This window comes from Amyelois transitella, chromosome 8 (assembly GCF_032362555.1).
Source record: "Amyelois transitella isolate CPQ chromosome 8, ilAmyTran1.1, whole genome shotgun sequence".
Taxonomy (NCBI): Eukaryota; Metazoa; Arthropoda; class Insecta; order Lepidoptera; family Pyralidae; genus Amyelois; species Amyelois transitella.
The window spans coordinates 2289670-2303594 of NC_083511.1; the positions used below are offsets into that span (position 1 = coordinate 2289670).

At 33.5% G+C, this 13925-nt stretch overlaps 2 protein-coding genes across 3 annotated transcripts; one reads left to right on the forward strand and one right to left on the reverse strand.

Annotated features, from left to right (window-relative positions):
• Positions 1-437: 437 nt before the first annotated feature.
• On the reverse strand, positions 438-12579 carry LOC106137383 (MMS19 nucleotide excision repair protein homolog). Of its 2 annotated transcripts, none has more exons than XM_060945468.1 (7): positions 12255-12579; positions 11047-11430; positions 7942-8291; positions 5996-7450; positions 2159-2422; positions 1646-1813; positions 438-1245 (listed from the first exon to the last, which is right to left on the reverse strand). In XM_060945468.1, exons 1-7 carry the CDS (start codon positions 12340-12342, stop codon positions 1042-1044), a joined length of 2913 nt encoding a protein of 970 aa, XP_060801451.1. In that variant the 5' UTR covers positions 12343-12579; the 3' UTR covers positions 438-1041. The 2 variants fall into 2 exon arrangements, with proteins under 2 accessions (XP_060801451.1, XP_060801450.1); XM_060945467.1 differs by lacking the exons at positions 438-1245; positions 1646-1813; positions 2159-2422 and adding exons at positions 3369-4168; positions 4575-4742; positions 5088-5351 and having other exon boundaries at positions 12255-12572.
• A 211-nt stretch (positions 12580-12790) lies between these two features.
• On the forward strand, positions 12791-13922 carry LOC106137382 (DNL-type zinc finger protein-like). The gene has a single exon (XM_013338199.2). The coding sequence runs from the start codon at positions 12932-12934 to the stop codon at positions 13466-13468; it is 537 nt and encodes a 178-aa protein (XP_013193653.2). The 5' UTR covers positions 12791-12931; the 3' UTR covers positions 13469-13922.
• Positions 13923-13925: the final 3 nt, after the last annotated feature.

The window sequence follows — 13925 nt, forward strand, 5'->3', positions numbered from 1 at the left end:
TGTTAGTGGGCAGGATTTGTCCGTCCTAATCTCGGACCTATCTCTGGAATTATTTTACAGGTTTACCCTAAATAGGATAATATTGGACGACGATGACCCAATTTTATGAATCTTTGAGTATTTTAGCTAGATACTTTTTAGTATTTTTTTAATTATGTACATTCGTTTGAATACTAACCGATGCTCTTACGGTGAGGGAAAATATCATGAGGAAACCTGCACATTCAGGCAACTGGATGTGCATTGTGTAACCATCGATCCAATACGGGTTAGGTTTACCTGCTGAGGTTGCAGAGGTCAGATAGGAGTAGTTTCGTGTAAAAACTTGTATCACCCAATCCAGGATTTATTGAAGAGGTCTCAAAAAGAGGAACAAAAATTAATTAAAACTTATAATAAAACAATTGCTAAAATTATGTATATAATTTATTGCAATATGTTCACAATTTAACAAAATACAATGTATGGACATACATACCTACATACATCTTACAGCATGGTGCGTTAAATTATTCTTCAGATCAGAACATACAAGTAATTTTTACATTATTTCGTCATTAAATAACAATGTATATTATATATACTACAAAGAATTCCAATATTTTGTTGATTATAGCAACACTTAATAGGAATATAAACTTTGAAAAGAATAGTAGTACAAGAATTTCAACAAATAAGTAATATATATTAGAAACGAATTTGTAACGTAGAAAAAGTGCAACCAAAAGATTTAATAAAAAACGACTAATTTGAAAAAAAACATTGGAATATTCTTAAGGGCTTGTTTATTTCTTAACAATAGGTTACAAACTAAAAACTTTTTTGCCGTATCACAATATACTATTTTATCGCCAAATAAAAGGGTTTACCTATTAGTATATTTTTGCCTATTTGTATGTTTTCTGCTCCTTAATTTATATTAGTACATCGTGCGCACAAAACAGAAGCTCAGTATTAATGTAGGATATTGCTATTTTCAATTTTTTTCTTTCTTTTAATATTTAAAAAAAATACAATACATTTCAATTTTAACACAAACAATTAATTATCTTTAACTTCTCCAGGGGCGCCAATTAAAAACCACCTGGTTCTGGCCTTGACCGCCATATTGCGGACGAGTCTCTTCTTGTCGTCAAGAGATGGCGCTAAATCAATTAATATGTCTTGCTTGTGCGGTAGCAGCAGGCTTGTTCGGTACGAATTGGCGATGTCGTAGAGGCATTGGAGGCTTTTTATTCTTACGTCCTGAAATAATCAAATATTGATAACATACATATACATAATAAAAAATCGATGGGAAAGTTCTATCCTAACGTCGCCATGGACAATTTACGAAAAAATTGACTAAAATGAGGATGCCAAATACTGGCCGGCTGGCTAAAATAGACAGAAAAATATAAAAAAAAAAGTTTCGTTAAAATACGTTCAGTAGTTCCGAAGATAAGCGTGAACAAACAAACATACAAACAGACAATTTTCTTTATTTTTCAAATTCATACTCGGTTACTAGTTTTATATATATATATATATATATATATATATATATATACTTATAAATTATTTTTTTAATAATATAATATAACTATAAAAAAAAAATAATACAACAGTAAAAATATTTTTACTGTATATTATATATATGACTTACCATAGAGTTAGCATATCTGGTCAGATTGACCAGCCTAGGCAGCACGGTTTGCAAGCTGTCGGCGACTAAAGGCAGTTGTAATTGTACAAAATAGCTGAGGACGTCCGTCATAACTACTAACAGATCCTTGTTGTCGTATGTCAAGGCGTCTATAACTACTGGCGTAATCTGGAAAGGAAGAGAATGTACAAACATACATACATATCTCTTGCGGGGTAGACAACAGTCTTGAAAACACTGAGAGGACACGTGCAGCCGTTTGGCTTAATGATTGAATTGAGATTAAAATAGTGACAGGTTGATAACCCATTGCATAAAAGAAAAATCCCAAGTTTATACTCTTTATTTAGGTCGTAATATTTTAAACATATTTTAACACATTTAACACACGCTTAAAAATACACAAATTTAAATATTATAAACACATTTTGTGGTTAGTAGTTTTTTAGTTAACGAGTTGGCAACTTCGAATCGCCTAAAAATATTACAATTAAAATCATCACAATTATTTACCTTGATAACTTGGTTCTTAAGTACACTTTTGGGCACTCCATTCAACACATACGCCCAACTCAACAGGAACGCTTCTTTCGAATCTTCAACTACCGTCAATTTCTCAGTTAACGTCGAGAAAGTCTGGAACATTCTCTGTTTGTATAGAAGACTGACGCGGCAATGATGCTTCGTGTTCAGACATTCTGAGAAGTCAGTCATGATGAGGCGTACGGCGTCGGAGCCTTGATGACAATATTCCGGTGTCGATAGTGTGGATACTATCTGAAAATTGGAGAAAGGATGTTTAAGTAAAGAGTTCTATCTAGCTATACATATAATCACGTCTATATCCATTGCGGGGTAGACAGAGCCAACAGTTTTGAAAAGACTGAAATGCCACATTCAGCTGGTTTTCTTAATGATAGAATTGAGACTCAAATAGTGACAGATTACTAGTCAATTGCCTAAAAGAAGAATGCCAGGTTTATAAACCTATTCCTTGGTCTAGCTATACTCGTACTTCAAGCTTCAAATATTATTTGTTATAATAATCGGTATATTGTTTGCTAACCGATATGTTTATAATATAAAGAAAATTATCGTGAGGAAACCCGTTTCCTCACCATGACCATGATCCAGAAAGGGTTAGGTACCCCTACAATAATAGCAGAGATTAGACGAGAGTCGCTTTGTAAACACCTGACTTACCAAGATCCCTCATTAACATCTAAAGTGCGGCAAATGTTCCCACTGCGATAACGGATTATGCAAATGTAAATCAAATTGTTAGTGGGCAGGATTTGTCCGTCCTAATCTCGGACCTATCTCTGGAATTATTTTACAGGTTTACCCTAAATAGGATAATATTGGACGACGATGACCCAATTTTATGAATCTTTGAGTATTTTAGCTAGATACTTTTTAGTATTTTTTTAATTATGTACATTCGTTTGAATACTAACCGATGCTCTTACGGTGAGGGAAAATATCATGAGGAAACCTGCACATTCAGGCAACTGGATGTGCATTGTGTAACCATCGATCCAATACGGGTTAGGTTTACCTGCTGAGGTTGCAGAGGTCAGATAGGAGTAGTTTCGTGTAAAAACTTGTATCACCCAATCCAGGATTTATTGAAGAGGTCTCAAAAAGAGGAACAAAAATTAATTAAAACTTATAATAAAACAATTGCTAAAATTATGTATATAATTTATTGCAATATGTTCACAATTTAACAAAATACAATGTATGGACATACATACCTACATACATCTTACAGCATGGTGCGTTAAATTATTCTTCAGATCAGAACATACAAGTAATTTTTACATTATTTCGTCATTAAATAACAATGTATATTATATATACTACAAAGAATTCCAATATTTTGTTGATTATAGCAACACTTAATAGGAATATAAACTTTGAAAAGAATAGTAGTACAAGAATTTCAACAAATAAGTAATATATATTAGAAACGAATTTGTAACGTAGAAAAAGTGCAACCAAAAGATTTAATAAAAAACGACTAATTTGAAAAAAACATTGGAATATTCTTAAGGGCTTGTTTATTTCTTAACAATAGGTTACAAACTAAAAACTTTTTTGCCGTATCACAATATACTATTTTATCGCCAAATAAAAGGGTTTACCTATTAGTATATTTTTGCCTATTTGTATGTTTTCTGCTCCTTAATTTATATTAGTACATCGTGCGCACAAAACAGAAGCTCAGTATTAATGTAGGATATTGCTATTTTCAATTTTTTTCTTTCTTTTAATATTTAAAAAAAATACAATACATTTCAATTTTAACACAAACAATTAATTATCTTTAACTTCTCCAGGGGCGCCAATTAAAAACCACCTGGTTCTGGCCTTGACCGCCATATTGCGGACGAGTCTCTTCTTGTCGTCAAGAGATGGCGCTAAATCAATTAATATGTCTTGCTTGTGCGGTAGCAGCAGGCTTGTTCGGTACGAATTGGCGATGTCGTAGAGGCATTGGAGGCTTTTTATTCTTACGTCCTGAAATAATCAAATATTGATAACATACATATACATAATAAAAAATCGATGGGAAAGTTCTATCCTAACGTCGCCATGGACAATTTACGAAAAAATTGACTAAAATGAGGATGCCAAATACTGGCCGGCTGGCTAAAATAGACAGAAAAATATAAAAAAAAAAGTTTCGTTAAAATACGTTCAGTAGTTCCGAAGATAAGCGTGAACAAACAAACATACAAACAGACAATTTTCTTTATTTTTCAAATTCATACTCGGTTACTAGTTTTATATATATATATATATATATATATATATATATATATATATACTTATAAATTATTTTTTTAATAATATAATATAACTATAAAAAAAAAATAATACAACAGTAAAAATATTTTTACTGTATATTATATATATGACTTACCATAGAGTTAGCATATCTGGTCAGATTGACCAGCCTAGGCAGCACGGTTTGCAAGCTGTCGGCGACTAAAGGCAGTTGTAATTGTACAAAATAGCTGAGGACGTCCGTCATAACTACTAACAGATCCTTGTTGTCGTATGTCAAGGCGTCTATAACTACTGGCGTAATCTGGAAAGGAAGAGAATGTACAAACATACATACATATCTCTTGCGGGGTAGACAACAGTCTTGAAAACACTGAGAGGACACGTGCAGCCGTTTGGCTTAATGATTGAATTGAGATTAAAATAGTGACAGGTTGATAACCCATTGCATAAAAGAAAAATCCCAAGTTTATACTCTTTATTTAGGTCGTAATATTTTAAACATATTTTAACACATTTAACACACGCTTAAAAATACACAAATTTAAATATTATAAACACATTTTGTGGTTAGTAGTTTTTTAGTTAACGAGTTGGCAACTTCGAATCGCCTAAAAATATTACAATTAAAATCATCACAATTATTTACCTTGATAACTTGGTTCTTAAGTACACTTTTGGGCACTCCATTCAACACATACGCCCAACTCAACAGGAACGCTTCTTTCGAATCTTCAACTACCGTCAATTTCTCAGTTAACGTCGAGAACGTCTGGAACATTCTCTGTTTGTATAGAAGACTGACGCGGCAATGATGCTTCGTGTTCAGACATTCTGAGAAGTCAGTCATGATGAGGCGCACTGCGTCGGAGCCTTGATGACAATATTCCGGTGTCGATAGTGTGGATACTATCTGAAAATTGGAGAAAGGATGTTTAAGTAAAGAGTTCTATCTAGCTATACATATAATCACGTCTATATCCATTGCGGGGTAGACAGAGCCAACAGTTTTGAAAAGACTGAAAGGCCACGTTCAGCTGGTTTTCTTAATGATAGAATTGAGACTCAAATAGTGACAGAATACTAGCCCATTGCCTAAAAGAAGAATGCCAAGTTTATAAACGTATCCTTCGTTTATAAACGTATTTATCCGTTCTCTAGCTATTCTCGCAGTTCAAGCTTCAAATATTACTTGTTATTATAATCATTGTATTGTTTGCTAATCGATATGTTTATAATAAAGAAAATTATCGTGAGGTAACCTGCACATTCAATTACTAGATTAACCATGATCCCTAAAAGTCCTGCAATGATAGCAGAAAATAGACGAGAGTCGCTTTGTAAACACCTGACTTACCAAGACCGTGTTTATAGGGGCATGAATATAAAATCAAATTCATTTATTTGCCAACTAAAATTATAAGGCACAGATATTCAAAAGGTATTGAATCAAATAAATTGAACAAGAGGCCATCACAACAGATAATGTCTGTGGTGACCTACATTTTATTAGGTTACTTACCAGTAACAGCAACAAAAACTTAATGAAACACTCACCTTTTGGAGCCAAAACACAAACATATCATGTCCTCTCATTATCAACGCCTTAGTTATCCAACTGTAAAGAACTATGAGGCGCGGACACAATTCCTGTTTGTTCCTACTGCAACTACTCAAGTAATTCTTCAGAATCTCATACAAAAGCTCAAATTTCTGCCCAGACTCCGCTTTGTTCAAGAAATGTGCCACTAATATACAAGCCTTTGTCCTGATCACTTCCTTCTCACTATTCAGAGCTAAATCCAAACTCATTGACAATATCTCTTCAAATTTGGCCTCATAAATTGTCTGATGCAATGAAATATACAGACTTTGTAATATATGGTAATAGACCTCCTCTGTTTTACATTTCTCTAAAAGATCTGGACTATGTTTAGCTAACATTTTCAATTGTTTCTCACACGATAAACTGCTTATCGTATTCGCTATCAAATTAAATCCATGTGACAACGACTCGTGAGGCCGCTGTATTTCTTTGAGAAGCCAGTTTATTATAGAATCTATTAATCCATGATCACTTTCGATTTTTATTAATTTCTCGTCTGTATACAAACTAGTATTCGACATGTTCTCACTCAATGCCTCAACCACTTTATCTGCTTCGGCGTCGTTACTCGTTATAACTTTAAGCATTTCTTCTAGAATCACTTTAGTAAATTCATCAATACTCGCTAAGTTGGTAAGCAAATTCAACCTTTTCTGTAAACCGGTTTTGTCTTGCGTCAAATTCTCCAAGTCACATTTTCCTATAACTACTAAATTCATTATCAACTCAGGATACTTTCTTGCAATAGCGTGTACAGTTTCCACGCTAACTGCAAGCAAATCACTGTCTTGACTGTACTGAATATTATGCGTAAGAACTTCAACAAATGGCAACACTAAATTACTATCCAAAACGTTTTGCACTTTGACCAAAGTTCTAAAACCGGCCATTTGGTACTCCTTGGTCGTTTTACTAACAGCGGTTAAACATAACACTGGTATTTCTTTAACTTCATTTTCAAGTTCCGACAATACATCCCAATGCTTGCCCAATTCGTACAAATCTGATAAAAAATCCAAACTAGCTATTTGCAATTTAGGAGAAGTTTTAAAACCGTAATACGCTATAGTTGCTGGTATCATAGACTTCAGTATCATAATACACGACGCTCTTGACGCGTTTGCTGTAGTAAGCAAAACCTTTGCAACTTGAACAAATTGTGCGACCGTTTTGGACTCTGCAATAGCTGTTTGCATTGAAATAATAATTCCTTTTACGAAATTTTCAAACGCTTGATCTGTGTCTGCCGATGTCGCTAAATTCGCGACAAGAGCAGACAATGCCTCGTGCGCGACCATTTTCAGTTCATCGTCAGTTTTATGCGTTATTTCTCTTTGTATCGAGGACCACAGAGTTTTTGTAAAGGGTACGTAACTTTCTGGTTTGAAAGTTTTACAGCTTTGTGCCTGAAACACACAAGAAACATTAGGTTAATCTCAATATTATGATATTACATACATACATACATATGATCACGTCTATATCCCTTGCGGGGTAGACAGAGCCAACAGTCTTGAAAAGACTGAATGGCCACGTTCAGCTATTTGGCTTAATGATAGAACCGAGATTCAAATAGTGACAGGTTGCTAGCCCATCGCCTAAAAGAGGAATCCTAAGTTTATAAGCCTATCCCTTAGTCGCCTTTTACGACATCCATGGGAAAGAGATGGAGTGGTCCTATTCTTTTTTGTAATAGTGCCGGGAACCACACGGCACGGTATTATGATATTTTTTGGATGATTACTCCATTTTTGGGACACCATCGTAGGATGTACCCCGACGCGGCCTCAGAGAAAAGTACAACATAAATATACAACCATAACAGACGCCAGAAAATCCTTTGAGAAAAAATATAGTAAATTAACATACATATTTTCTAACAAATTCAGATACTTACAAGGAGTCTCAACGAATCCACTTTGGCCAATCTCAAACTAGAGTCCAACTTCTCCACCAGCAACACCAAGCAATGCTCAGCGAATTCAGGCACCGCAGACAGACATGGACACAAAGCCGCAGCCAAATCCTCCCTGGACACCGCTGCAGGGTCATCAGGAGATGGATGGAAGTCAATTGGATAGTAACACGATATGATGTCAAACATTTCTTCGACTAAGTGGCCTAGGGGGATGTTCACAAGGAATTCTGGTAAGAAATGGAATAGGAATAGTAAATTTCTAGGGTCTCTTTCGCCGTCCATTGCCGATATCACACCATAGACGAAATCTGGACCTAAGGTTTTCATATCTGCAATTAGAAAAGTTAGTTGTGATGTGTGGTTCCCAAAACCAATAATAAAAAGAATAGGACCACTCCCTCTCGTTCCCATGGAGGTCGTAAAAGGCGACTAAGGGATAGGCTAACTTTGAATTCTTCTTTTCGGTGATGGGCTAGCAACCTGTCACTATTTGAATCTCAATTCTATCATTAAGCCAAACGGCTGAACATGGCCTATCAGTTTTTTTTAAGACTTTTGTCTACCCCACAAGGGAATATTATTATATTATTATTTATAGACGTGACATTTGTATGTAGGTACAAAAAGTAACGTTTGTAGGGCATCAGGATATTCTGTTGTTGACAAGAGGTTCAGAGGAGGTTCACATATAATAACGTAGCTTTCGTCTTTCCGAAACTCTAGGCTCTTTTTATATAGCTTTGTTGAGCTGTGTGGCACAATGATGGCATTGAGATTCAATGTTGCTCACCCATCGCCTTAAAATAGAATCCCAAGTTATCACCCTTTCCCTTAATGGCATTATCAATATGAACATTATTATTAACAGATATTTTTGTAAGTTTGGCAACGGGTGGTGAGTGAGGAAATCAAGACCTCTGATTTTTATTGAGAACTGTAACATACTATTCATTTATTTACTCGTCTAGGTGTTACATACATAGATATAATCACGTCTATATCTATTGTGGGGTAGACAGAACCAAATGTCTTGTAAAGATTGATATGCCATGTTCAATTGTTTGGCTTAATGATAAAATTGAGATTCAAAAAGTGAAAGGTCGCTAGTCCATCGCCTAATAGAAGAATCACAAGTTTATAAGCATATTCCTTGGTCACTTTTTACGACATCCATGGGAAAGAGATGGAGTAGTCATATTCTTTTTCCTGTTGGTTGAACTAGGTGTAAGAACTAAGAGAAACTAAAAAGTTCTAGAGCAGATCAAAAGAATATTAAGTAATGAATTTTTAACAGTTTTTTACAGCATAGTATGAACTAAGATAATACTTAATGGGAACTATATTTTCTATCACCAAAATTTATATTTGTCATCAAGTTGTATCACCTAATAAATAGATCTATCGCTACGAAATATTTTCGTTCTCAGATAAACAAAAATTGTTCCCAGGTATGAATTATCAAATTAATGTTAATATATGTGTAAAATAAGAGATCGATAACCAATAAAATTATATTGAATTACATGAATATAAACTTCGTTCTTATAATAATAGTTTTGTTACTTAAATAATAGCTCTGTGCTCAGAATGGTAGATCTGTCACCAAATAAATCGATTATCGATCCCTGACTGCGACTCCTTTTTATTTGATATTTTGTCACCAATACAGTAGTAACATTTTATTTCGTTCAGATATTAAATTAATAGTATTCGTTACCAATTTAATACATCAATTTATAATTTTAATGAAAAAATGATCAAAGGGGCGGAGACAAATTGGCGCGCTTTAAAAATTGACCAATCCGGCCTCAACGATGGGTAGTAGTTAACTATTGATTATTTTAACTTTAATTAAGTGTTTTATCTACTATTCTGCTAGCCATAAGCCAGCTATTTTAAACCAGCGCTGATTGTTCAGTGGTAATTATTTTCAACAATAAATTTTGATTATTTTAACTTTAATTGTTTTATTTACTACTCTGCTAAAAATTTTATTTAAATATAATTTATACTACCAGTGGAAATTTAGAACCTTGGGAGTCTAGTTAATTAGCAGAATCTTTTGGTTGAAACGATGATGACAACCCTAATTTTTTATTTGAACTTAATGCAATTTTCTAGTGACATAATATGATTTATTGGTGATCTCTTTAAATTAGTTTGCTTAAATACTTATTAGGACACACCTATTATAATACATACAAAAACATTTATTTGGTACTAGACCTTATATCTCAGGATTTTAGGTGATTTATTGTGGAACTGATTTTGCATTGTTTGGTGACTACATTTTGGTGACAGATCTACTATGTTGAGGACAAACCCTATTATTTAAGAAACACAAAACTAATTAAATTGGTGATAGCTTAAATGATACCCATACTTAATATTATGTAGTAACAGATTTGTAGTTCAGATGTCAAACTAAAGTTAACCCTTAGACCAATGTAATGTGGTACAGAATCAAAGAACAGCTAAGATGACATTGATAATTTTAACTGTGTTTAGTGAAACAAGTTAGTTTATAATATTCTAATTATTTTGATTGTGGGATGATGAAATAATCTATTAAAACAAACTGGCTTATCAGCCAAATAGTCTGTTTACATTTTGTCCTCATTAAACAGATATTATTGAAAAACAAATGTGTCTATAGGCACAAGAAATAAAAATTATTTAACTATAGTTCCTTATGCACCCTGTACCTCAATTCATCAGGGCCAGCCTGGCTGCCAGGGGGGGGCGGCCTTCCAACACTTCTTTTTGCACATTGTTTTTTATAATTAACTAGCTGTGCCCGCAACTTTGTCCATGTGGAAAAGTTGTTTTGGGCATCATTGAAGCCCTCAAGGATGAATAATTTTCACTGTTCTTTTTTCACATTTTCCAGTATTTCTTTGCTCCTTATAGTTGCAGCGTGATATTATATAGCCTAAAGCCTTCCTCGATAAATGGTCTATTCAACGCAAAAAGAATTTTTCAAATAGAACCAGTAGTTCCTGAGATTAGCGCGTTCAAACAGCTCTATAATACTACTAAAGATTAACATTTCGAAACAAAATATTTAAAAAAACAATTACTTACAATCCACATCTCTCTCAATCAGTTTCTTTATAATCATGTAATAATTATATCTATCAGCCCTCAACTGGGACTGGCAGGGAACCTCCCTAAAAAGTATGGTTAAAAATTCGCCAGTACTATTCATACTATAATTTTTCATATCTATTATTATTAAATAACCTTCTAGAACTGGTGGTATAACTCTATGGTTGTCTTTTAATCTGTCTATGTAGAATTTAGATATGAATTTCACTTCTATTTCTGTTAAGTAATCGTTTGGTAGATCTTTGAGTAGGGTTGTGAAGAATCTCATTCCTTTTTCTCTATTCTCTGGCTCCTTGTGTGTGAGGACTCCGGATAAATTTTCTACTATCTGTGTTAGCGTAACACGTCTTGACATAATATCTGAAAAAAATAATGGAGCACATAGTAAGTCATGGACATTCGCATTGTTCCTTATTTTCCCTCCCTGGCTTACTCTAGAGGTGTAACAAATAGTAAGAGACAGCAGATTTGATTTAAGCCTTCTTGAATAAACAGTAAGAACTATTCACATACATATAATAACATCTATATCCCTTGCAGGGTAGACAGAGCCAACAGCCTCAAAAAGACGAATAGGCTATGTTCAGCTGTTTGGCTTAATAATAGAATTGAGATCAAAACTCAGAACTATGAGATTGATAATAGCAACAGTATTGAAAATGTAAATCAGAATCATCCTCTTGATTTTGTCTTGTTATAGTCTCTCTCTGGAGAGAAACCCAGGGTCCGCCACCAGGCAGACGTGGAACAGAAATATTATTTTGTAATTGTTGTAAAAACCATACATATTACATTGAATTCCCTAATTCAGGTCAAAAGTACCCGAAACCGCCGAGCTTGCATGAAGAGAGTTATGAATGTGGATGAAGCGAAGGAAATATGCAGAGATCGTGGCAAGTGGAAAGAGGTAGTCTCTGCCTACCCCTCCGGGAAAAAGGCGTGATTTTATGTATGTATGTATGTATGAGTGAATTTTATTACATTACAATTAAGATAAACGTTATTTATTTTTAAATAAGTATGGGGAAACACAGTTAAAACTTAATCTGAGTACCTGAATTGTGAACAGAAATATAATCATAAAAGTTAATTATAGTCAAATAAGTTATCGTACGACTTCAAATTCGAGGTAAAGTATGTAACATTATACACCTACTTAAGCAAATATGAAGTAAATTACTAACCTGCAGCGACACTCTTAGTTTGATCAAAAATATCATTGTTTGTAATTATTTCATCGGATAATTGGGGAATACACCAAAGTGACTCCATTTCTTCAAAATTTTATGTTAATATCTTATAAAATTTTATGTTTTACATGTAGGTATATCGAACAATTTTGTCCAACACAAAAATTTAATTGCCCTTAATTCCCATTTTTTGTTTAACTAAAATATAAATGAAATGAGGTTAGGTTATGTATGTGTTTCATTTCATGGATTATTATGTTGTTTTGTTTTGGTTGAAATTTGACGTTTCCAAGAAAGAAAACTTAAACAGCCATCTCATATAATTATGAAAATTGTAATTTCATTTCGTTTGTTTCTTTAGATGTTAAATTTAATTTAGGTTTAGCGTCCAAAAAAAATTCTTTCTTAGAATTATGTAGTGTGTAGTAACTAAGCAGTAGGTACACCAATTTTTGCCGAAAAAGAATTATTACTGTCTAAAAAAAATCACTGTCAAATGATGAATAATTTGGTTGACGTTGACAGTTCTATCATGACAGTATGAGATAGTTTCATGTGGTGGTTTTGCTGTTTTCAAAAAGTATTTCATCATCAAATTATTACATTTCATTTACCAGACTGATCACATCTCATCGTGGAAAAAAAGGCGTTAACAGTGGCACCTGCACAAAATGTCGCACAGAACACTGATAGACTTCATAGTAAAATATCATACACCACGACTGTTGAATAACATGGTGTTCTTTCCAAGCATAGGAAATTCTTATTTTGGACGGCGTCTAGGGTTCCCTGTAGTTTCATATTCTACTTCTACTCCAAAAGTACAATCTCCAAGAAGTTTCAGCACATCAACTACCACTCTGACTGGAGTCCCGCTAACAACGGCGCCCAACCAATATGAAGGAAAATTTCAGCTCATGTTTACATGCAAGAAATGCGATACAAGGAATACAAAATTCATTACAAAACTAGCTTATTACAAGGGTGTTGTAATTGTTATTTGTGATGGTTGTGAAAACAAACATTTGATAGCTGATAATTTAAATTGGTTCTCAGACATGAATGGAAAAAAGAATATAGAAGACATAGCAGCAGAAAAAGGAGAAACAGTGCAAAAAATCTTGTCCCCAGATTTAGAATACATAGCGACTGAGATGTTGAAGAATTTGGAGAAAGATGACTGTGATGTTCCATTATTGAAGAGCTAACATGTGCAACTAAAGTCAGGTTGGCCGAGTGGTCTAAGGCGCCAGATTTAAAAACATGTGCAACTATGATGTAACTTATTTCCAATGTAAATATGAATATTTAACAGATTGGCAATATTTCAGTAGCATTGTTTTTTTTAAATTGCAACATACTTATTAGTATTCTTATTTCAGTAACTAATGTAACTTGCACTTTATAGTTTAATCACCCTGAGTGAGGATCCTTCATGGACTATTATAACTATGAATGAATGCATTTATAAAATGAATAAAGCAACTGTCTAACAGTGAGGTATGATTTTATAAATGTGTAGATGCTCCAATAGTCTATTCAAACAAATTTCCAGATTATTGTTATACTTTAACTAATTTATTTTTATTAATTCTAAGTTAGGTTTAGTTTGTGTTTGTAAAATAATAAAATGTTTAATGATTAAATGATTTATTCATAGTATAT

Excerpts from the sequence above, each read along its gene's own strand:
- LOC106137382 (XM_013338199.2), top strand. The coding sequence starts at position 12,932 with ATGTCGCACAGAACACTGATAGACTTCATAGTAAAATATCATACACCA.
- LOC106137383 (XM_060945468.1), bottom strand. The coding sequence starts at position 12,342 with ATGGAGTCACTTTGGTGTATTCCCCAATTATCCGATGAAATAATTACA. Across the intron at positions 11,431-12,254 it reads AACTAAGAGTGTCGCTGCAG|ATATTATGTCAAGACGTGTT; the intron begins GTTAGTAATTTA and ends TATTTTTTTCAG. Across the intron at positions 1,246-1,645 it reads CCAGATATGCTAACTCTATG|GACGTAAGAATAAAAAGCCT; the intron begins GTAAGTCATATA and ends TGATTATTTCAG.